Below are 26595 nucleotides of genomic sequence, written 5' to 3'. Positions count from 1 at the left end.
AATTTCAAAACTGAACCGTATTGGAATAAATGTTTTTTTAAAAGATGCACTGTCTAATCCTGCACATTATGACACCACATTAAATCCAATGTGACATTCAGAAGTAAAGTTACAAGCAATTGAATAGACGAAGGTCCCGTTTTAAAAGTTATGCAAAGAAATGTTTTGTAATTTTAGGGTATTTTTAACCCTTTAGCATCCATGCGTGGTAGCATTATTAGCGCGTGCTTACATCTTACACGAAGTAATGGCATGAAATATCTCTTCACCATTACTTTTGTTTACATGATAATAGAAAATATCTTTGTTACATTAAACTGAATAAATATTGTATTGATGAAAAAGAAACAATATATTTGTTCAATGAGTATTATTATTTTAATTTATATTAGAGTGTTTTCCTAATTGATAATGGACAAAATGTTTAAATTAATAACTGAATTTATTTTTTGAAATTCACAATCCGCCTATAAAAGATTTATCTAGTCTTTCACAGAGTGAGTATGGGATTCAAACATAATAGCAAAGTTGGTAACTTCCATTTGATATATAAGTAAAGCCATATACAGGGGGAGTATGGGCTTTAAAATGATAAACCTTAGCCAATTATATTTGACAAAACATTCTCTCTGTGACAGACTGTTCTGCTCGGATAGCATAGTTTGCATAGTATTTTTTCTGGGACATGAGAGCACATCAGACATATATAGAATTGCATTCTGAATACGAGGAATGTCCTGATGATACCAAATAATTTTAATTTTTGAAATTCGCGATGTAATACAAATTTTATGACAAATTATTAAAATTTGATATTTTTTTTTTATTTTGATATTTAACAGTCTTCAAAGTTAATTAATCTAATGATATATACTTAAAGTGTATGTAGGGAGGAAAATCCGATGATCATTTAAACATTTTGACCTTTCGTATTGAAGGTACGCACAAAAATGTGTATCTTCAATACGAAAGGTCACATTTCTTAAATGATCGTCGGCTTTTCCTCCCAGCTACATATACTTTAAGTAAATATCATTAGATTTATTAATTAAGTTTACTTCGAGGACTGTTGAATATCAAAAATATCAATTTTTAATAATTTGTCACAAAATTTGCCTCAAAGTTGTAAATGTACTTACAAAAAAAAACATGATTTTAGCGAGGAGTGTTCTTGTCAACTCGATATCACGTCAGTGACGGTCCCTTCATTAGCTTCCAATGGTGTGGGCATTTCAAAATGACTTTACCATGTTTATTGGTACAAATACACGCAAAGCACGGACAAATTTGCAACATCAATGCTTAAATGTGTCAAAATTATGTAAATTTTGGACTAAAGTAAGAACCACTTCACCGATTTTGCCCAATTTTATTAGTATGGGATGTCGATACTGTTGTTCCCCCTTCGCGACCCCGACTAGCTACCAGCTAGGGGGCCTAGATAAGATCGGCTTTACTAAAACATTGCAAAGAAATATAATTGTCACTCAAAGAGCATATTTCTCACGTCTTCAGTAAGATTCTCATTCACTCAATTTCAATTCTCAGCATATATGCTGTTTTCTTTCCATCCATCCCTTTTACTCACTGTCTGATCCTGTACCACATTATCTGATTGTTCTTGCCCTGATGTATTCCCATTCATCGGGCCACCAGATGTGGAATACAGTACATTATCAGACCAGCCTTCCCTCTCGTTGTTTCCTACAGAAGGTGGTCCTGCTTCTTGGGCTGTATTATTCAAATCCGCATAGGCATAGAGATGAACGGATGGCTGTCGATTTTGAGGTACACTTCCTTTTACATCGGCATATGCATAAGGCATATCTGACACAGATGACTGACTACTGACATCATTTCTAAATACTGAATTGCCTTTCCCAACATTGACACATGCGTACTGGATGACTGCATCAGTGCCATCAGATTCCGCACCAATTGGAGGCGCTTTCACATTTGGACTTGTCTTCGTAGTGACGTCAGCGTAATCGTAATGAGTTTGTGGTGATGTGTTTACTTTTCTGGTAGAAGTATCAATGTCGACGCATGCGTACTGAGGATCAGGTGCAACCTCCGCACCAATTACAGGTGCTTTCACATTTGGACATGTCTTCGTAGTGACCTCAGCGTAATCGTAAGGAGCTTGTGGTGATGCGTTTTCTTTTCTGCTAGATGTATCAATGCCAACGCATGCGTACTGAAGGTCTGGTGCAACTTCCGCACCAGACGCTTTCATATTTGGATGTATTTTCTTCGAGTCGGCGTAATCGTAAGAAGCTTGTGCCGATGTGTTACCTTTTCTACCGGATGGATCGCCGTCAGTCATTACTGAAGCTTTCCCTGAGCAGACAATACCAGTATCGGCATAGATATGTTGAGACTGTATTCTATCATTTGAACTTCCATTTTGCTTGGTATTTTGAACAGTTTCTTTAACTTCAGCGTATTCATGCCGTACGCCAGATACAGATATCTTGTTGAGAGCTGCAGAGGTCCCTGAATTGTGATGAACATTGGCATACGATTCGCCTTTAGTTAGCGAAGAATTTGTACTATTTGCATTGTCTTTGGTTGACGTAGTTTGGCGACATTGTCTGGTGAGATAAAAACAAATTCACTTAATTGCCCAAATGTTTAATTACATATTTAGAGCATAATTATATTCTTTACAACAAAGTGAAGATCAGGATTATATAATTATAAACTTGGCGAAATAGTGTATAATGAATGTAGCACTGCTGGACCTGAACGAATTACATTCCACGATCTTCATTATAAGCAACTATCGGTGGGGAACTGCTCCAAAACCTGTGATAAATGTGTGTTAAATCTGCTATCCCTATGTCATTGTCAGACACTTTGGCGCAGTCGCAAAAATGTGTTACTTTTTCGTACTGCTTAACTTTCAATTCCTATTTTCTGATATATATTCACGTATTCATTCAATCAAATAAGCCTTTGTGTGTGGACACCGAGTTTCATCATTTAATTTAACGCAGATGTGCACATCGTTAGAAAACAACATTACTGCGCATTTCAGAGCTTTGAAGTGCGCAGTAACGATATCCGCAGATGCGTGACGTCATCTATGGAAAAGGCTTATACTTTGATCAGCTCGTAATCGACGGGCCTTATAACATCGCGGATTAATATCTTGTGACATCTCGCCAGAAGCATCACGAATTATTAATTTGAAGTCCTATACTTTGTCTAGTTTCTTTAATAAAAAAAAACAGGTCAACTAATAGCACTCTTAGCGTGGGTCTACTTTTCGGCGTAGTGGTAAAAGCCTAACATTCCCCGCCTATTACGAGCTGATCAAACTATATGGGATTTACCGAAGGTGCATTGTAAATTTACAACGTTTGCACTGTCGAGGTATAAAACAGTTTATTCTTAGCTGTTTCGCTTCTCATTGCTGCAGACATTATGTGATGCGATCAAGCAAAATCAGCCGGAATAGGCTTATAGGATAGTAAAACACATTTACAAAGCTGTATTTTTCAGAAAACTCCATTGAAATTTAAAGAACCAGTTCCAAAGACATGAGCAATTAAATAGATTCCAAAACAACAGGAAAGAAAAGGAAATATTTCCTTTGTTTCGCTATAGCTGCTTGATCGCGTCTATTATTTTGATTGGTTAAATAGACGTATGAGGCAACCGATTACAGAAGCAGAAATCGGAGTGTAATGTGGGTGCTTAAAGGGCAGGTCTATTGCAAAAACAACATCATATCATTGGCAAGCTAATATTGTAAGTACAATGACAATGACTCCTTTTTTGAGAAAATAAGACGTTAAAAAATTGATATTTCGAACGAGACAGATTTGGCCTAGAAAAACGGTGACGTCATGAAATGAGATGTGCCCGCTTTGAGAAAAGGGACTATAAACGCTCTCAATGGACAGAACGTATACTGTTGTTGTTCACAGAAAATAAACTCTAACAAGTATTACAAATTTAATGGTTTTTAAACATATGGATAAAATCAGCCGCTTCTTTTTTATATATTAGTAAATTTTAATATTACAATGCATATGTATATCAATATCATGAGAAATATTAGGCCTAAAAAATAAACACACAAACTCATGTAGTTATTATAGTTTCAGTTGGATGAAATATTACAAAGCAAACGCAGAGTAACAATACTGAGTGACCTTTGTTTGCAAAATGAGAACAATAGTCTGCATATTGTTATACAGCATTGTTATGGTAAATGATAGTACAACTCATTGTTGCTAATGTCAAACTTGTCAATGTGATTGTGATTGTATGATGACAGCATGATATAGTGTCCGCTTCATTTACCTACGTCATCAGCCAAACGGGGGGAGAGCACGTACGCTTCAAACGGGGGAAGAACACGTACGAGGCTGAAATTTACCCACACAATTTCTCCTTTTTTAGGACAAATACGCATAAAAAATTGCAACAAGTGTCAACTTGTAATGTAATAATTATTCTCTTCGAATAGAGATAAACTTGTTTTTGCAATAGACCTGACCTTTAAGTTAAACCAAAGATTTAATGTGGTTGATATCGGAATTTTCTTGATTTTTCCAAACTCCCCAAAAGGAGTAAAATTATAACCAGGTATAATGGCAATGACCAGGCTAATACAGACACATTTCTTCTTGGTAATTATCAAACGATCCCTCACTTCCAGGAACAAATTTAGTTTACCTGATGATTATAAAGACCATCACGCCGAACACAAGTAATAACAAAAATCCTGATATGGCAACACCGATGATAACATCTGAAAGATCAAGAATATAAAACTTACCGTTGCGTTCATTATAGCAATAAAGGCAATGTGTTGCTCAATTATATAATATGCGATGAAATTGTTTCTAATCTCTAGACTTGCCTCTTTGGTTTAAAATAGATAAAAGACAAAATTGGTTTTTATGTCAATCGTAGTTCTTTCTAGCCTTGCTATATAATTACATGCATTTGTAATAAAATAATTATATTTCTATTAGAAAGAAAGGGGGCAGGGTATACCCAGTTGACGTTGGGAAACAAGTAAAATACAGACTAGACAGGGCGTAGAAGGGGCAAAAAACAACTAATGTAGACAAAGAAGTAGGTAAAGTTAGATAGCCAAAAATGACAATTTCCAAGGCCCACAGCAAATATAACTGGGATCAATGGGAATACAAAAGTAGTGAACTTGCTTTCATTAAGTTAAGAGACCGCTTATTTTGCCGCCATCTGTTTTAGTATGACATATCAAATAATTTATATAAGTATAAAAGAGCGTCAGGTTTAGTACTGTAATGAAACTCATGACATATCGATTAACACGAGCGGGTTTTAGGGAACAACCCAAAAGTTCGATGAAGCCCTATAAACGAAAGTCCTTTCGTTAGGGAGGGCAGGGGGGTAAAAAGTCCGATTACGTTTGTAAAGAAATAGTTAAAACATCGGTCAAAGTTGATCTTTTTTAAGGATTTAATATATAATTATAAAATTTTAGTATTTTCTGAAGTACGATATTGACATTTTACAGTAGTTGCTTCAAAATGATTTCAAATAAATATAGAGTGCAGTACTCGCAACCTGCAACTTGTAAGTTCATTTTTTAAAGCAGCTGTACCGCACTTTGATTCTTTTTTATTTGAGAATCCAGCAAGTTCTAATTTTTATGAACAAAAGTATTTCAAAATAAAATAGAATTATTGTATCTTTTAAAACGTGATCAATATCCTAGCAATGTCGCACCCCTCCACAACCCCATCGACCATAGCGATGGCCCTGTGCCCAATGAATACGGGTTGGAATTTTCGATATTTGACACTTACGTTAGAGGGAAGGGGAGGGGTTAGCCTTCTAACGAAAGGACTTTCGTTTATAGGGCTTCATCGAACTTTTGGGCTGTTCCCTTACTAACCAGTGGAGAGAGACGTCGGTGATGTCGTTGGTGGCTTAGTCGTTGGTATCTCTGTCCAGGGTTGGTAAGAGTGTAAACAAAACATTTAAGTATAAGACAGGGTTGTTGATTTTTTTTTAATCAAAAAAATCAGATTTTTTTAAATTTAAATCGGAGTTTGTTTATTTAAATCGATTTTAAACAAATTTTATTCCAAGAACTACTATGCATAATGATCAAGTCAAAAGAGTACTAGTGGAATGCTAGTCATATGCACAATCCTACTATATAGATATTTATTACATTATTTATTGGTAAAATCATGGGGGAAAACCTGTTGAATTATGCACCTTTAAAATGAATTTTTAGCAATAGATAAAGTGACACCATAGAGGTATTTTAATTGTATCCAAAAGTTGTAGAAACATTAGGAATGAAGTAAAACAGTCAATTTAAGAAAGCAATTAACTTACATTTATCAAAAAAGGTAACAAATGAAAAAAGTTGATTTAAATCAGTGAGGTTTTTTTTTAAATCAAGTGATTTAAATCGGCGTGATTTAAATCAAACAACCATGGTATTAGAGCAACATAAGTAATAAAATTATAATTCGACTTTCAACATCAATGTGTGAGATGTCATTCTAAAGCAACCTCTTAATGCCTACACCCAACCGGAAGTGTATATCAATTTATCTTTGGTCCTGTGTCGCAACCTGGGGTACCTTTGTGTTACATAGTAAAAAAAATGAAATGTTTCAAACATTTTACCTCATTTGAAGTGATTCATCCTCCTGAGCATTTTGACACCTTTTTTTTATGGAAATGAGAGAGTGCGGGCAAAAACAATCACAAAGTAGGTGGGATTTAGCCCCACCTCTTTATTCCACATTTACAATCATTCTGAGCAAGTATTATTCTTTTAAATATGACCTTCTGTATTTATTTACTTGGTTTAGATGTCTGGGAGTTCATGTAGACATTTTTTTACTAGATTCAAATTTTTAATGGGTGTTTTAGATCAAATTTGCGATACGAATCCCTCCTCCTAATCCTCCTCCCCCTAATCCGCAACCACCCATGGCACATTTTATACCAAACATCATAAGAAAATAATTAAAAATTATTTTAAAACGGGTTAAAAACATGAGTAATATAGAAAAAATTAGCCTCAATTTAAGACCTAATTGAATCTTCTAAGTGAAGGAATACTCAAGAGACAGTGTTTTGAAATCCAAACTGCACATCAAAATGTAACAAAACCACCTTTTTAAGTACCCCAGTATATGACACAGGATCCTTTCTTAAATCACCTACCTTCACATATAGGAACTGGGCTATTCCATTTGGTTTCGTTTGGTATTGTACCTAGAACGCATTGTATAGATGGTGATCCAACCAATACAAAACCAGTATCACATATAAAGGTGACGATGCTGCCGAATTGGAAGGTCCTACTCACATTATTCCTAACACTAACAGATCCATTGTTTGGAACACCTGGATCATCACAAACTCCCAATGTGACTGAAAAAGATGATTAAGTAGTGACGTGATAATTAGTTATAAACTTATCTAGAATCGTGTTGTTGTTGTTGTTGTTGTTGTTGTTGTTGTTGTTGTTGTTTTCAATAGCACAAAACTAGCATTCATAAGTTTTCATCAGAATAAACAAGCTTAAATTTTGAAAACACGTACACACAACCACACAATGAATGCACACAGAAATAATAATAGTTAATTTGAATAGCCATGAGTGGTATTTTGTTAACTCAAACTATATGATAATATACAATAATGTGTGATCGACAATATTTAAGTGTGCTAAAGTAGAGTATCAAATTAGTACCATCATAAATGGAACACCAAGCAGTAGAACCGCCACAAATGTCGGTTTCATCACCCTCACATGGTACATTACAATTTCTATCCTTTTCCTTGTTAGCACCATTCTTAAGAAAGTCTTCATCAAGGCATATGCACATATTGCCGTCAACTAAACCTGCGAAGCGTAGAGTACCATATTCTTCCTGACACAGGTGTATGCACAATCTTGTTGTCATGTTTTGCCTAGAACCGATATCTTTGAGTAGATTCGTATAGATGTTATTGCGGTTGAAGCATCCGACATAACCGGGAACTGTAATTTGAAAATAATTAGGGATGAAATCAAAACTCGACCGCCGGTCGACCACCGGTTCCGGGTGGTTCCGTCCGGTTAGAGCCGGTTTTCTATTGCTAAACAATGGAACGCGGTTCAACCACCGGTAACCGGCGGTCGAGTTTTGATTTCATCCCTTAATCCGGATCCCTGGTTACGATTACAATGATATGCATGTATGAAGTTTTTTCCCTTCCACCAGGCCCAAGTACAGGTGAATAAAAATGGAAAAACAAAAATAAAACGTTTGTGTAGGATGCTACATGCATACCACTGGTTATGATTACAGTAGTACGCATGTACACAAACTTGATAACAAATTTTAATTTGTTGATTGCTCCATTACAAATGATTAGATACTACGGTAACTGATTTGGTATTTCGGTTACCATAATAATTGCAATACCGATCATAGCTACATCACCAGTTCATTGTGACAATAATTAATAATACAATTACCTGCGCAAACTGCGTCAACATAACTATTTTTTGGGCAAAGACCATTCCTAGGTTTATCATGGGCGCAGTTGGACAAAGCTGTAATATCTACACAAATGAAACACAAAATGAAATTTAAATTGAATGTGGAATAATATTGTTGCTTTCACATGTCACTTTTATAAACAAATAACCTGCATTGACTGAAAACTGCAGTGCTTTTAAATGTTTACTTTACTGTACGGTCGTATTCCAGTATCCCGGACCAGGATATAACAATTAAGGTAATTGCTTCCCTCAATTAGCATTTCACTGGCTGTGGAATGTTGTAGGCGAAGTGGTCAAATGGGCTATTCCATTTAAAATCCACACCACCCCTGTGGAAGATTTTGGAAATATCTGCCACAGGGGGAGTATGAATTTTAAACGGAATGGGTGCATAGGCAGCTCCATTTGAATTTCATACACCCTCTGGGAACGATTCAACCTCAATCTTCCCTGATGTGTTAATTCCATTTGAAATTCATACTCCCCATGTGGAAGATATTTCCAAAATCTTCCACAGAGGTAGTGTGGATTTTAAATGGAATAGCCCAATGTCTTCGTCACTTCAAATGATACCTGCATATACCAGCTAACACAAAAATGTTCTGAAATCTTTATTCAAAACGTTTTAATAACCCCAGTTCTTTGAACAAGTTCATTAGGAATGTAGATTTCAACTGTAAATTTTGTTCATTTTGAACAATTCCTGAGAAAAAACGAAGCATTACTCGGTGTCACTCGTTAGTGGGCACAACACTAACTTAGACAATATTCTTGATCCTTCACACACATAGGGCCTGCAGGATAGTTGGTTTGCATGGTCTGATAAGCATCAGATGATTGGCATGTGGTTACAAAAGAAATGGTCACTGCAATTTGATTTGATTGGCCATTCAATCCCTTAAACTGAACACATAGGGTTGACATGTGACGTCATTGCCCGGCAGTATGCGCACGCATTATGGTACTTTCCATTGTTCTTTGCCCTGCAGCGTGCGTGCGCATCGTAGTCTGCTCAGGGCATGTGTACTTTAAATCTCCCACCACATTTCATATAGTACAAGAAAGCCATTGTTCGGGCATATCGACAGACCAATCCCTCGCCTTTGTTGATAAACAATGATGTAAAGTGGTCTATAGAAGTCCCAAGTATTTAAATGATATTAATAGCGATGTTGCGGCTCCCGTATGCATATGTACCGTATATTTTGATGAATAGATTTACGGTTAAAAGTCAATCAGCTGTAAAATTTGAAGTAGCTTCACGTGCGTGACGCACCACGAATACAGGCTTATATCAAACAATAAATCCCACCGTTAAGGGCTGGGGTATGAACGTTTGGACAGTATTTATTTTGGGAGATTAGAGCACATCAGACATATCGAATTGCATTCTGAATACGAAGAATGTCATTCTGATATCAAATAATTTTGATTTTTGAAATTCGCAATTTAATACACATTTTATGGCAAATCATTAAAAATTGATATTTTTGATATTTAACAGTACTTGAAGTAAACTTTATAAATCTGATGATTTATACTTAAAACACCAAAAAAATTAGGTCTTTTTGGGAAAAAAATCCATATCTTCAATACGAAAGGTCAACATTTTCAATTGACCGTCGGCTTTTCCTCCCTGCTACATACACTTTAAGAATATATCATTAGATTTATATAATTTACTTCGAGGACTGTTATATATCAAAAATTTGAAAAATATCAAATTTTTATAATTTGTCATAAAATTTGTATTATATTGTGATTTTAAAAAATGAAAATTATTTGATATCAGAAAGACATGCTTCGTATTCAGAATGCAATTCGATAGGTCTGAGATGCTATCATGTCCCACAAAAAATACTGTCGAAACGCAATAAACGCTCATTTTGGATCCCTTAAGTCTTTATAAATGTGACCCTGAAAGTTGTGCCTCATACATCAATAGAGCTGGGTGGGTGCTGTCCACTTTATCTGCCAGGTTTCAAGGTTTGTCTGCGGTTTGATAGACACCGGTGTTTGAATTGGTCTAGCGTCCTCATCGCTCATAATAATTTTTTTATTGATGGAATCGGGGCGAGTTATTTTTTTATTTATAAAATAGGGTCTTTTGGTGATACAGGGTGTATCAAAATGATTGGTACCGACGACTTTTCATTTTTACCGATTTTTTTTACTATTTTATGTATCAGCTTGGGGTTAATTGTTTAAATATTTGAAATTATAGTAGTTTTATCTTCTCTAAGAATTTTAGATCATAAAGATAGCACATTCTGTTCGAAAGTTACATGATTATAAAGGAAAGTAGGTGTTTTTACACTTTTCATCGTAACGCTGGATCATTTTCAAAGCTCTATTTTACTACCAATACCTTGTGAGAATGATATGTTGAAAATCATGGAAATGTTTTCCTTGCCTATTTCTTCATTCATAATATAAATAAATGTTCTAATCAATATTTTATTGGTTGAGAGTAATATTATTGACTTGAATAATTTAGGTGGGTGAAAGAAGTTAATGTATCAACACTTTCTAGGGCGGTAATTTAAATTGTAGTATAAAGATGTTTAAAATTATTAATGATGGTGTGACAGAATGGCTATAGACTGTAGACAGTGCATGGATGTTAGGTTAGACGTGGTGAAAGTTATTGGAATGGCTTCACAGTATTCCACACTCCAGTGTGCATTCATAGTAAAGAATTACTAGTTGACACGAAGCTATGGAGAGGTGCAGAGAAGATTTAGAAGACAGTTTCCAAGAGCAATGAGTATCCCATGCAAACATGCTATAACTTGCAATGTTTCAAAATTTGATATGGGCAGTTACAGAATGGATCCATCCCAGGTGCTAAGTTCATTCAATATAGGGCTTCACCTCACATTGCCAGAGTCGTAAGGCAGGAATTTCAGGAACTATCTTTCTAAAAGCATGTGCAATGCTGTCATGTAGACTGAGGTGAGATATTGAAGAGCATGTATACAATAAATAGTTCAAGCAGTGAACCGTTTTATCTTGTGTTGTGTAAGTAAAACCACGATTACGTCGATCATCGTTTAAATGACAATAGCTCCCAGATGCGTCAACCTATTATCTTCAGATTATCAGATCAATAAGTTAACATATGCCCCTTTCTATTGATAGTAAAAAAGCTATATTTATTTGAAATTTTATATTTTTGATATATTTTTGAACATGTCACATAGCCCGGTACCAATCATTTTGATACACCCTGTAGTGATGAAATTGGGAACATCATCTAAATCTAATTCCTCCATTTCCTTTCACTTTCTCCCCGGCCGGGGCTTTTCCTCCCCCTCTCGTGATTATTTTTTCGTACATCATATTTGAAAATTTGTTCCGTTTTTCATAATCAAACACGGAATAAAGCAAAACTCCGCCTGAAAAAATAAAAAAATCCTGAAAAATCAACCGATTTTACCACGAACATGCGTTAAAATATAGGCCTATTTTTTCCTATCCTGTCCTCGATCTCTTTTCTTCGCCTTTCCTCTCCTCTTTTCTCATCTCCACAGATGTCCGCATTTTTCTCAAAGGTTCCTCAAAGTTTAATTTGTTTGGTAGGCCTACACACCGTCAGTTCGAACCACTGTCAGTTCGAATTTTTAGGGTTAGGCTTAGGGTTCTTAGGGTTACTAACCCTAACCCTAACGCTAACGCTAACCCTAAACCCAACCCGAATCCGAACCCTATAAATTCGGACTGACGGTGCTTCGGTCAGCCCCCTCCAATTTCATGGAGTTGTCACTGTGTGGAGAGGGAAGAAAGGGAGAGTGGGGTGAGAAAGGGACCGGTAGATGAGGCACAGGTGAAGAGGGGAAGGGAAAAATTGGATCAAGTTCCCAATTGCGGCACCACTTTCACCAAAAGACCCTTGAAGTTGTATTAACTGAACTCATAATATCGAGTTGGTTCAAATAGTAATAATAATAATTATTATGATGATGAGAGAGAGAGTTTTACCGTACCAGACACATTGGGTCAAGATTTATACCCAGTCGCCTTTGGACATGTTGGAACAGCGGGTTTATTCAATAAAAGTCAATCAATCGTCGCGATAGCGTAGCGACTGAGTTTAAACCTTTACCTAAGGTGAGTAACCTGTTCCGTAACAAACAATGAAGAGAATTAGCATAACAAGCGGCCTTATGCGTTCTCTAATCCCTTACGGTAACTATCAATGAAGGAACATAGTAGTCATGGCTACGGTCATATCCTTTATCCACAACAATCAAACGTACGGTATATAACAAAGGAGAATTAGCATACTAACAAAGGAGACACCTTAGCGGTCATTCACCTAACCCCAGAGAAGTTGGCGTGTTTACATGTTCGTTTAATTTCGAAAGTAACTTCCGAGTGAGTCCACACGAGACGTAGGCCTACTTGTAAGTTCACTCCTGGGAGAGGAGAGAGTGGAGGTGAGAGGGAATGAGAGAGACGGGTGGGTGGTTGGGGCCATGTGTGGGAGAGAGAAGAAAGGGAGAGAGAGAGAGAGAGCAGATAAGGAAAGGGGATGGACTGGGAGAGGAGGAAGAGTTAATGTTACGGGAGGGAAGCGGACTCTGGCATTGTACTTGGTAACTTCAATCAAAGGCGATCAGGCCCCTACCTAGAGGGAAAGGGGATGTGTGTGTGTGTGTGTGTGTGTTTCGTGGAGTTGTATGTGGAGAGAGAAGAAAGGGAGAATGGGGTGAGAAAGGGACCGGGAGATGAGGCACAGGTGAAGAGGGGAAGGGGAAAATTGGACCAAGTTCCCAATTGCGGCACCACTTTCACCACACGAGACGTAGGCCTACTTGTAAGTTCACTCCTAGGAGAGGAGAGAGTGGAGGTGATAGGGAATGAGAGAGACGGGGTGGGTGGGTTGGGGCCATGTGTGGGAGAGAGAAGAAAGGGAGAGAGAGAGAGCAGATAAGGAAAGTGGATGGACTGGGAGAGGAGGAAGAGTTAATGTTACGGGAGGGAAGCGGACTCTGGCATTGTACTTGGTAACTTCAATCAAAGGCGATCAGTCCCCCCCCCCCCACCTAGAGGGAAAGAAGGTGTGTGTGTGTGTGTGTTTCATGGAGTTGTGTGTGGAGAGAGAAGAAAGGGAGAATGGGGTGAGAAAGGGACCGGGAGATGAGGCACAGGTGAAGAGGGGAAGGGCAAAATTGGACCAAGTTCCCAATTGTGGCACCACTTTCACCAAAAGACCCTTGAAGTTTTATTAACTGAACTCATAATATCGAGTTGGTTCAAATAGTAATAATAATTATTATTATTATGATGAGAGAGAGGGGGCACCTGACCACTTCCAGTGACAGTATAATCAGCCCAATATCTATCAGTATTTGGCAGCATACTTAATTGTATTTAAAAAGATAAATTGATGAACAAATCTTTGTTAAAGAAGCCAAATCATAAATCAACTCACATAACCCCATAGGTTTTCGTTTGGTACAATACACAAACAGAAATTGAGATAGAAAAGACTTTTTGCTCCATTTTTGCGCAAAATGGGTTGATTCCCGCTGAAATTCACTTTGACCCCTCCCCACCCTTGAACCCCCGAAAAATGCCTGCAGCCCGCCACTGCCCGGCCCCCCAATCCACACCTCCCCCACCCCACTACTGATATGGTTAGTTTCCATAAGGGATTAGAGACTGCTCAGCTGCGCAAGCCCGATAAGTGTTATGGTAATTCTCTTCATTGTTTTACCGTATTAGACACCTTAGGTAAAGGTTTACACCCAGTCGCCTTTGGAACAGCGGTTTTATTCAACAAAAGTCAATCAATCGTCGCGATAGCGTAGCGACTGAGTTTAAACCTTTACCTAAGGTGAGTAACCTGTTTCGTAACAAACAATGAGGAGAATTAGCATAACAAGCGGCCTTATGCGCTCTCTAATCCCTTACGGTAACTAACAATGAAGGAACATAGTAGTCATGGCTACGGTCATATCCTTTATCCACAACAATCAAACGTACGGTATATAACAAAGGAGAATTAGCATACTAACAAAGGAGGCACCTTTGCGGTCATTCACCTAACCCCAGAGAAGTTTACATGTTCGTTTAATTTCGAAAGTAACTTCCGAGTGAGTCCACACGAGACGTAGGCCTATTTGTAAGTTCGCTCCTGGGAGAGGAGAGAGTGGAGGTGAGAGGGAATGTGAGAAACGGGGTGGGTGGGTTGGGGCCATGTGTGGGAGAGAGAAGAAAGGGAGAGAGAGAGAGAGCAGATAAGGAAAGGGGATGGACTGGGAGAGGAGGAAGATTTAATGTTACGGGAGGGAAGCGGACTCTGGCATTGTACTTGGTAACTTCAATCAAGGCGATCAGTCCCCCCCCCCCACCTAGAGGGAAGGGGTGTGTGTGTGTGTGTGTGTTTCATGGAGTTGTGTGTGGAGAGAGAAGAAAGAGAGTGGGGTGAGAAAGGGACCGGGAGATGAGGCACAGGTGAAGAGGGGAAGGGAAAAATTGGATCAAGTTCCCAATTGTGGCACCACTTTCACCAAAAGACCCTTCAAGTTTTATTAACTGAACTCATAATATCGAGTTGGTTGAAATAGTAATAATAATTATTATTATGATGATGAGAGAGAGAGAGGGGGGGGAAGGGGCACCTGACCACTTCCAATGACAGTATAATCAGCCCGATATCTATCTGTATTTGGCAGCATGCTTAATTGTATTTAAAAAGATAAATTGATGAGCAAATCAAAAGGGATTAGAGAGACTGCTCAGCTGCGCAAGCCCGCTAAGTGTTATGGTAATTCTCTTCATTGTTTTACCGTATTAGACACCTTAGGTAAAGGTTTACACCCAGTAGCCTTTGGAACAGCGGTTTTATTCAATAAAAGTCAATCAATCGTCGCGATAGCGTAGCGACTGAGTTTAAACCTTTACCTAAGGTAAGTAACCTGTTCCGTAATAAACAATGAAGAGAATTAGCATAACAAGCGGCTCTCTAATCCCTTACGGTAACTAACAATGAAGGAACATAGTAGTCATGGTTACGGTCATATCCTTTATCCAGAACAATCAAACGTACGGTATCTAACAAAGGAGAATTAGCATACTAACAAAGGAGACACCTTAGCGGTCATTCACCTAATCCCAGAGAAAGTAACTTGCGAATGTGTCCACACGAGACGTAGGCCTACTTGAAAGTTCACTTCCGGGAGAGGAGAGAACGAAGGTGAGAGGGAATAAGAGAGACACAAGCGGCTAGGGGACGCAGGGGTAACCTTGTCAATCAAATACTTCATCTATTGTGTCTAATACTTAATCCGATAATTGATCGATATATATCAATAAAAATAGGATCAAGATCATGGAATACTTTACGAGGTGATTCAGCCAGGTACCTGGATTCTAAGATTTCTTTTATTAAAGAAAAAAAATTATTATAGGCCTAAATATGAATTCGTATAACGTTATACATTAATATAATAATGCGCAGGAATAGCCTGATTATTTATAACTTGTCATAAAATATAGGCCTAACTTGAAAACCCAAGACGATAAAATGTGTAATAATTAATCAAATAAACAATACCAATTCAATATAGCAGAAAAATGTTAAATTAAAATGCGCTTGCAATATTATTTTTTGTTATTAGGCCTATTTATTGTGTTATTCAATTTAGAATTATGTTCAATTAGGCCTATCCCAGCAAACACAAAATGTTTTGGAGTTTTCGACATCATTCGCAAAAGGTTAGAAAAGGTTGCCAGAAAATGTTTAAATGTCAATGTTATATAAAGGGTATAAAGTGAATTAAACTTTTTCATAACATTCAAGAACATTTTTTGATAACTTACTGCAAATATTCTCAAAATATCTCAAAGATATCATTATTTAAGTGGTGACAAAATATTTAGCAAAACATTTTTGCAGAAAATATTTTTCAATAACATTTGAAAACATTTAAAATATTTTTGTATTGTGTTTCCATACAAAACGGTTTAAAATGTTTTCATGTCCTTTATCTAACCCGACATTTCATGTTTTAAAACATTTTTACCAAAACCAAAACCCAAAAATATAGGCCTAACCTGTTTAAAATGGTTTAAAAACGTCTTGTGTTTGTCGGGATTGCCTTTCAGACCTTCACATCAAAATTTAGATTACGTGGTAGCTTTATAATTATAAATGGTCAATTATATAAGTTATTATTATTATCAACATTTAAAAATATTTTTGTATTGTGTTTCCATACAAAACGGTTTAAAATGTTTTCATGTCCTTTATCTAACCCGACATTTCATGTTTTAAAACATTTTACCAAAACCAAAACCCAAAAAAATATAGGCCTAACCTGTTTAAAATGGTTTAAAACGTCTTGTGTTTGTCGGGATTGCCTTTCAGACCTTCACATCAAAATTTAGATTACGTGGTAGCTTTATAATTATAAATGGTCAATTATATAAGTTATTATTATTATCAATATTTATAACATTGTGATATTTGCTTAAAAAGTTACCTTTTTCAGAGTCTTGGTTAGCAGCGACGTAGCTTGCGACACCATCACGGCGTCTTCATTCAGCGTAGTCGCTGCTAACCAAGACTCTGAAAAAGGTAACTTTTTAAGCAAATGTCAAGAATGACAGAGTCCAATATCAGTATCCATGCTGCTAACATTGTGATACTTGTAACCAAAGAGCTTTTAAATAGAGATAGAGTCGCAATAGATTATATAATCTTTTGTTCGTTTGATGCCGATTAGAAGTTGCGACAGGCTATTCATAAAAGTGGTACCATTGTTTCGAATAAAGGGTTCCGCCATTAAATTGGTCACTGATCCGGCATCATAGTAACGCTCTACACAACAGGCGAGTATCAATAAGTGACCACACTACAGTCATGTGTAAGGGCAGTCATGTGTAAAGTGGTACCATTGTACTCATGTGTCCCAAATGTGTGCTTGTGTGGGTCTGAAGACTATAAGGAGGCTTTAGCTGTCGATGCAATCATCTTTACCACCCACCTGACGATAGGCGTTTCATTTAAATAAATTGAATGCTCTTGGTGATCGGTTACACTGTCATTAGAATGTATGAAGGCTGCCATGTCCAGTCCATATATCTATATTACACTATAATGGTAATCGCTATACGTATACATGTAAGTATAAGTATAGGCCTATAAAGGTTATTTTAAGAAGGAGATTGGTATAGAAATAGCGGCGTACCCAAAGAGGGGAGGGGGTTGGGGAGGGGCAGATTCACATCTGTGAGAAGTCTTGGGAGGGGAGGAGGGAGGAAGAGGGGAGGAGGGGATATGGAGAATGAGAGAGGGCTGAAGGAAGAGAGAAATAAAAAGATATAATAAAGACAAGTAGATAAATAGAAATATAAGGAAAATGATGGGAATGAGAGAGGGAGGGTGAGAGGGGACAATGAGAGCGAGGGAGTGATAAAGTGTAGGCCTAGGAAAGAATAAGTACAGAGAAGGGAAAAGAAAGGAATGATGAATACATTTAATAATAATTAATAGTAGGCATGTCCACTAAAAAATTGAAGTACTTTTAAATTGATTCAGACCTAACTTATTGGCTGGGAATTGATGAAAGAAACATTTTGGCGTTTAAATAATCTTAATCGGACGTTTCATTCCAGAGATATGGCCTTTTGAGTGTTACGGTTTTATATAGGGCTGCTAGAACATTTTAAAAAGTTAAAGTCCAAAAGGATTACTAACAGAAAGTGCAATTTTAAGGTACTTTTTCTTAATGTATTTATTAACTAGCGTTATCTGGAACATTATATTTGCTTATAACAACATGAAAATAAGATCATCCTGAAAATTTAATCGATTTTGTTGACATACAACAAAAAAATATAAGACCTCAAAACCCATGGTTTGTTTGGTGAAACCGCAAGCATGATCATAGATGGCCGCCATGGAAAATATCTCCATAGAGGAGATGAACAATAAGTGCATTATTTCAAATGAATGGCGGTAGTCTTAAACATTGTTCAATCTTTTACGGTCAGCACATTTTATCTTCAAAAATTATTATATTTCATCATGGCATAAGTTTGGTAACATTAATCACTGCCAATTTTGAGAAATTTGCTCCAACTCAAAGTTTATCTTTACTACATTGAGCAATACACTGTGTGCATGGAAGCCATGATGGTCCCCGGTTTTATACTCCCTATGAAATGGACATGGTAGTAAGAAGTGCACGGGGAAGTGCATGATTTGAGATGGGCCGCGGTAGGCTTAAACATTCTTAAATTTCTTAACATCCTACACATTTTGTCTTCATAAATAGTTAAATTTTATGAGTATGTAAGTTTGCTTGTCTGATTCACTCCAAATTTGGAGATAATTGCGTTTGAACACCTGATGCACGGAATGGTGTCACTTCAACCTGTTGTAGTTCTCATCTCATTAAATTTTTCATCAAAAAAAGTTGATCTCTTCATGCAGGAAGGTCCTCTCTTTTTACTGCCCAAACAGGAAAAAGTTTGGTGAATGTTTTCTGGTGGAATCAGGAATTTCTTGAAACACCCTGATATAGGCCTACATTTGGATCAAAACAAGTATGTACGCCATTTAACATGCCTGGGATTTCTTGTATCGATCAGTTTCTCCATAGACAATACGTGTGTGAGTGCACGCACACAGTAAATGAAAAATCGTTCTAGTGGAAACTGTATTGAGAGTGGGCATCCCTATTAATAGGGCTATATAATCAGTCCAAGAGAGCACCAAATATGGATCAGGAGTATTACATAATAATACCCTGCTATGACAATAGCTGCACTAGGGTAATCGTATAATCTCCTTATGTGGTTAGCATGGCTGGGCCAGGAAATCCACAAGGTCAGCCAATGTATGTACATGTATTCGGTACATGTGCCATATCTTTTACAATGGGTGATAAATTTCTGGTTTGTTTTATCTCAAAACGCAACATTCGATATTCTAAAGCTTGGTCCAAATCCAAGAGAAGAACCAACTCTAGTAATTTATGTGGTTTCAAATTATATCGGCTGTTGCCTTTTGATAGAAATGGTGTTTGTTGATGTGCACAGTTTCCCATTAGATCATAACATGCTGTTATACATCCAAGGTCAAAGGTCTTTTAATCCATATTTGGCGTTGTTCTGGGACTGAATATGTCAGCGCTCTAATCGGAAACAATAGAACAATAGACCCTGCAGAGCGTTGCTTGTAACTTGCGAGTGTGTCCACACGAGACGTAGGCCTACTTGTAAGTTCACTCCCGGGAGAGGAGAGAGTGGAGGTGAGAGGGAATGAGAGAGACGGGGTGGGTGGGTTGGGGCCATATGGGGGAGAGAGAAGAAGGGGGAGGAGAGAGAGCATTATGATGAGAGAGAGAGAGAGGGCGCCTGACCACTTCAAAGGCCAGTATAATCAGACGATGGTGGACTACATTATTCAATGTGGCAACAGCCAAAAGCGTAAACAAAACAGAAAATATGACGGCAACACTGCCTGCACGATGGACGCAATTATTTTTCCCGGAGCCAAGATCCGTTTTAGCTCTATTGGCCGGGTGGCCCCATTACAGAAAAAAAAAGCACAAAATATATTTCCCAGTGCAATATATACATTTTCACATGAAAATAAATAATTTTAAATTCAAAGAAAAAAGAAGAAGAAAAATTTTTAATCACCGCCGGGGAGGAGAATCGATCTCGGGACCTTATGCGTGGGAGGCGAGCTTATTAACCACTACACTACGTATTCTCATTGATAAACGTAGGGGAAATTTTCAGTATATAGGCCTATCGTAACATATCGTGCGTTATTCATACCAAAAAAATTTAAAAAAACAGTACTTACAATGAGGTTCACTGGCGAACCTCAACGGATTTAGACTGATAAAATAGTGCTTAATAACATACGTACAGTTTTGGAATAATTTGAGACATTTTTGTGTTTACGTGTAAAACCAATGACAACGTCAAAATTGAGCCAATCTAGGCCGGCCCCCCCTGAGTATAATCAGCCCTATATCACCCCTTCGGTTTTTATTTAGTACATGTACAATATTAATTAAGATAAACAAATACCTCATTTAAACCTGAGACTAGGTATAATAGTCTCAGTTTAAACAAATACATACAGGCGGCGCCGGGGGGGGGGGACATGGGAGAATATTGGTTGATGTAGCCCCCTCCCATGCCCCCGAAAAAAATCCTGGGCCGCCATTGTTTATGACATGAAACAAGAATACACATTTTATGACAAATGGCAAATGTAACCTTGTTGCGCCAATTTTGGCCAAAAGTTGTCTACCCCACCCCAGAAATTCACTTTGCCCGAAATATTTGAGGAGAGAGGTATAGAATTACACAGCCGTGACGTTAGTCACGGCTGTGTCTTTTTTCTTACAGGTTCGTTACACAGCCGTGACGTTAGTCACGGCTGTGTCTTTTTTCTTACAGGTTCTTTCTTTCTTTCTTCTGTCAACCATTACATTTGCTCTAACACTCACATGCTTGCATCGATTTTGACCTAACTTGGTCACAATGATCATTGACCATGCCCCTACGTGTCACATGAAACTTGCGGGGTCAAAAGTCACGCAGGGGTCACAGGGGTCAAAAACGTGATTTCAACTAAAAATGCATTTTCTCCTACAACTTATGTAGAACAGCGACCCCACTTGCACACATGCATTGTTATTACCCAGTGTCTATGTGGTGTACACAGATTTGTGGTCAAAGGTCATTAAGGGTCACTTCCGGTATAAAACGAAAAACCTTAAAAAAATTTTATTAGCTAAGTAAAACAGTACAGTAACGGTATGTTCACATATGATCTGCAGTCACCCAATGTATATGTGGTATTTTTTTTATTTCGGGTCAAAGCTCATTAAGGGGTCACTTCCGGTATAAAAAGAAATACCTTTAAAATGCATCTTCTTCCACAAATTATGTGGGACAGAGACGCCACTTGCACATATGCATTGTTATTACCCAGTGTCTATGGGGTGTACACAGATTTGGGGTCAAAGGTCATTAAGGGGTCATTTCCGGTATAAAACGAAATACCTTCAAAAATGTTATTAGCTAAGTAAAACATGGGACAGTAACAGTATGTTCACACATGATCTGCAGTCACTCACTGTATATGTGGTATTTTTTTTTATTTGGGGTCAAATCTCATTAAGGGTCACTTCCGGTATAAAACGAAATACCTTTAAAATGCATCTTCTTCCACAGATTCTGTAGGACAGAGACGCCACTTGCACACATGCATTGTTATTACCCAGTGTCTATGGGGTGTACACAGATTTGGGGTCAAAGGTCATTAAGGGGTCATTTCCGGTATAAAACGAAAAACCTTCAAAAATTTTTATTTGCTAAGAAAAACATAGGACAGTAACGGTATGTCCACACATGAATTGTGGTTACCCAGTTTATATGTGGTATTATTTTATTTGGGGTCAAAGGTCATTAAGGGGTCACTTCCGGTATAAAACGAAATACCTTTAAAATGCTTCTTCCACAAATTACGTAGGACAGTGACGCCACTTGCACACATGCATTGTTATAACACAGTGTCTATATGGTGTACACACATTTGGGGTCAATGGTCAGTAAGGGGTCACTTCCGGTATAAAACGATATACCTTCAAAATGCCCCTTCTGCCACAAAAAGCATAGCAAAGTGATGCCACGTGGACACGTGCATTGACATTAGCCAATGTCTATGGGGTTTTCATATTTTTTGGGGTCAAAGGCGATTAAGGGGTCACCACACGGCTGTGTTCGTGGTCTTAGACCACAGCTAAGTCTAGTTCTTTCTTTCTTCTTTCTTCTGTCAACCATTACATTTGCTCTAGCACTCACATGCTTACATCGATTTTGACCTAACTTGATCACAATTATCATTGACCGTGCCCCTACATGTCACATGAAACTTGTTGGGTCAAAGGTCACGCAGGGGTCACAGGGGTCAAAAACGTGATTTCAGCTCAAAATGCATCTTCTCCTACAAATTACGTAGGACAGAGACGCCACTTGCACACATGCATTGTAATTACCCAGTGTCTATAAGGTGTACACATATTTGGGGTCAAAGGTCATTAAGGGGTCACTTCCGGTATAAAACGAAAAACCGTCAAAATTTTTTATTTGCTAAGAAAAACATAGGACAGTAACGGTATGTTCACATATGATCTGGAGTTACCCAATGTATATGTGGTATTTTTTTTATTTGGGGTCAATGCTCATTAAGGGGTCACTTCCGGTATAAAAAGAAATACCTTTAAAATGCATCTTCTTCCACAAATTATGTAGGACAGAGACGCCACTTGCACACATGCATTGTTATTACCCAGTGTCTATGGGGTGTACATAGATTTGGGGTCAAAGGTCATTAAGGGGTCACTTCCGGTGTAAAACAAAATACCTTAAAAAATTTCTATTAGCTAAGAAAAACATAGGAGAGTGATGGTATGTTCACACATGAATTATGTCTACCCAATGTATATATGGTATTTTTTTATTTGGGATCAAAGGTCATTAAGGGGTAATTTCCGGTATAAAACGAAATACCTTTAAAATACATCTTCTCCCACAAATTACGTAGGACAGTGATGCCACTTACACATGCATTGTTATTACCCAGTGTCTATGGGGTGTACACAGATTTGGGGTCAAAGGTCATTAAGGGGTCACTTCCGGTATAAAACGAAATAACTTCAAAAAACTTTATCAGCCAAGAAAAATATAGCACAGAGACGGTACATTCACACATGAATTGAGGTTACTCAGTGTATACGTGGTATTTTTTTATTTGGGGTAAAAGGTCATTAAGGTGTCACTTCCGGTCTGAGACAAAAACTTCAAAATGCCCCTTCTGCCACAAATAACATGGCAAAGTGATGCCACGTGCACACATACATTGACATTAGCCAATGTCTATGGGGTTTTCATATATTTTGGGGTCAAAGGTCCTTAAGGGGTCACAACACGGCTGTGTTCGTGGTCTTAGACCACAGCTAAGTCTAGTTTATTTTGCTTTCCAAGGCCAGGAGAAGAACCTACTGATATAATCGAATCAACTCCGCAGTGGCCCATGAATCGCCGAGGGCTGGGGGGGGGGGGGGGCAATAATTTTGGTGGGGCCAAGTACCCTAGGCACCTCCCAATAATTAATAATTTAAGGGTAAAGTTCATAATTTTAAGATCAAATTCACAATTTGAAGGTAAAGTTCATAATTTGGAGGTATTCATTATTTTATTTTATTGTATTGTATTTTAAGGTCAAATTCCTAATTTTACGGTATAATTCATAATGCAATTGATTTTAGGTTAACATGTATGTATTTCAAAACCCGCCCTCCCGCACCCACCCCTTCAGCATGTCGCGTCTCGGAGCAGACTCAAAACAATTGCCCCCCCCCCCCTTCCCTATATTCAAAATCTTTCAGAGCTTCTTCTGCTCCGCGATGACCATGAAGCTTGTGAATCGAAAACCACCGCCCTCATTGAAGAGGACTACTATTATATATGCATCGATGCACAAACCCTCTCATTGTTATGTGTATTATACCAGGGGGATGACACTCTTATTCACATGTTCATTTACAACGCAAACCTATATTGAATCCCGGTGGTTTGCGAATAATGAAATGTCCGCATCCCTGGATCAATTAAACCCTGGTATGAATTATTTATTAGCTTTCGCCACGATCCGTTTTGCAATAACATTAAAGCACTTCAAATAACAGCCCGTTGAGTTCAATGAACTACGCCCTGAAACCGATGGAGTTGTGCCCCACAAATAAGGTGGCCCATTGACCTCTATACAGGTCAGTGAGCTCTCCATACACAAATGAGCAAGTACAATAGGACAAGGCCAGCACCTATGACCTGCTTAGTGACATGTTATTTTGAAGTCTTCTAAAGCTTAATATCTTGAAGATTAGTATTCGTTTGTGCATATGGACTGCGCATTTATGATGTAAAATATTAGTTCTTATATAAAATTACAAAATATTGGTATTATGACACACGGTATAGGTGATTTATAAAACGACTAATAAAATCATGTCATCATGGCGTCATGTCAAAGGTTCATTATATCCCGTATGTTTGTCTAAATTAATTAATAATTTGAGAACTATTTCTATACCCATTTAATATGTACTCATTTGGAACCCGGCTTTTTAAAATTTTCATTTCCATTACGCGGGGCCGCCGGGCAATAAAATTTAGGCTAAACGCGGAATTAAGAATAGGCGTTTCTAGTACATACAGCGTCTGACCAAGGGGTGACACTAAATTCACGGTTGTTCTATTAGCAACGCAAAATCTAAGAAAAATTCAGCTGGTTTACTAGCTAGAAAGTGAGGCCAGTTATCGATCCGTTATAGCTCGTTATGAATAATTCATGTTCGACCCCTTGGATCATGTTAATTGAGTTTGGCAAATAACAACGTTGTTAATTTTGCGAACTTTGCCTGTTCAATGAGAGTATAGCGCGCCCCCAATACATCTGGGCACAAAACAGGCGAAAACGATCCAGTTTAATGAAATGGCGGACGGGTATTCCCATCAGGCACCAGTGACATGTTTATTCAAAGAAAGTCTACTAATTTGATATGAAATGACATTTGCCAATAGCAAAGTCAAAATTAGGACTTGCTGTCAATAATATGAAGGAAATATGTGACAGAGGCAAGGTGGGAAATACAAGTTGTATTTAAGTTAAATAATAACCTTTGATACCCGACCTGACCTTCCATCATGGCGCCTTATTCGTCTTTATGTATTTCTATTATGCTCTCAAGTAAAATAAAATACCAATATGCACTGAGCAGACAATGTTACTTGGCTCCCAGGATGAATTATTGATTTTATACGGAAGTAAAGAAATGCACAGTGTATGTGCATGATGTGCAAGCATAGGCCTACTCCAAATATTTACGGTAAATCTGAATAGTGGTCACATGTTCAAAAAAAAATATCATGTGTTCGGGAAATCACGTGGCAACATTTTAAGATTTCAGGCTTGTTTACTAGTTAATTGCCATTTTGTACTCTTTATTATTTATCTTTGTTAATTAACATATATTTTAAATGCTGATAAATCGTGGTTGGCTGCCCATGATATCTGTTAAATTCAATGTTTTATGAATATAATTCTACTGCGCAGAGGGGGACATGCAGCAGAATACCACATCACCTGACTTAGCTACATTTCGAAGCTCTGCTCTTCAAATTCATGTAAATATCAAAGTTTATACATTTAATATATTTAATATGATACTAATTTTTTTTTATTTCCTACTGGTACACGAAATATACTAGCTTATTACCTATACAGAAAGGTGATTATCAGCCTTCACTCAGCAAATTGACATGCCCGGCATATGCAGCCATTCTCCGTCTGGATAACATGACTGTCGCCCTCAATACGTCTGGGCGCAAATGTAAATAACAATACGCTATTTACATATCAATGCGGCCTCATGCTAATTAAAGCTGCCCCATCCAGGAGTTCATCTATGGTCTGACTCTACCTGAGGACCTAGCCTAAGTCCCATGGGCTCCAAGAATGGCTCTCCATACACAAATGAACAAATACAATGAAAGGTCGCCATTACTCTCCATACACAAATGAACAAATACAATGGAGAGTCCGACTGCCATGCAAATGAGCCAAGTGTCCTCTCAAGGTATGCTCTGTGATTATACTTTGGATTCGAGTTCATGTCGGATTTATTGATTGATATCAGCACGCTCTTCGTGGTGTGTCACGCATGTTGAGTACTTCAAATTATACAGCTGATTGACTTTTAACCGTAAGTCTATTCATCAAGATCTACGGTGCATATGCATACCGGAGCCGCAACAACGCTAGTAAAAGAAACCACATGAATAGAGTGCCCTCTCACGGATACCTACTCAAGGATAACCTCATTTGAATATTAGGGACTTCTATCCATAGAGGTTGTGCGTGAAATTATTGATTGGCTCCAAACAAAGGATTTGAGCCAGTGTCCTTCACCCGTTCACCGTAATCATAGCGCAGTGCAGTGCATTCAATCAAACGTTGTCGTCAA

The 26595-nt window shown here is 37.7% G+C and overlaps 1 protein-coding gene across 1 annotated transcript in view; it reads right to left on the bottom strand.

The window, feature by feature from the left end:
- Positions 1 to 1069: 1069 nt before the first annotated feature.
- LOC140144877 (uncharacterized) overlaps positions 1070 to 26595 on the bottom strand; it is a 43182-nt gene continuing 17656 nt past the window's right edge. Inside the window, exons 6-11 of the mRNA XM_072166679.1 lie at positions 8501 to 8587; positions 7730 to 8020; positions 7198 to 7407; positions 5903 to 5953; positions 4690 to 4765; positions 1070 to 2594 (exon numbers count right to left, since the gene is read on the bottom strand). Of these exons, the coding sequence (XP_072022780.1) occupies positions 1538 to 2594; positions 4690 to 4765; positions 5903 to 5953; positions 7198 to 7407; positions 7730 to 8020; positions 8501 to 8587 (1772 nt within the window). The 3' untranslated portion in view covers positions 1070 to 1537. The remainder of the gene's footprint in view (positions 2595 to 4689; positions 4766 to 5902; positions 5954 to 7197; positions 7408 to 7729; positions 8021 to 8500; positions 8588 to 26595) is intronic.

Source organism: Amphiura filiformis, unplaced genomic scaffold (genome assembly GCF_039555335.1).
Source record: "Amphiura filiformis unplaced genomic scaffold, Afil_fr2py scaffold_91, whole genome shotgun sequence".
Classification (NCBI taxonomy): Eukaryota; Metazoa; Echinodermata; class Ophiuroidea; order Amphilepidida; family Amphiuridae; genus Amphiura; species Amphiura filiformis.
The sequence above is the reverse complement of the archived record's forward strand: the minus strand, read 5'-3'. Positions and strand labels throughout refer to the sequence as shown.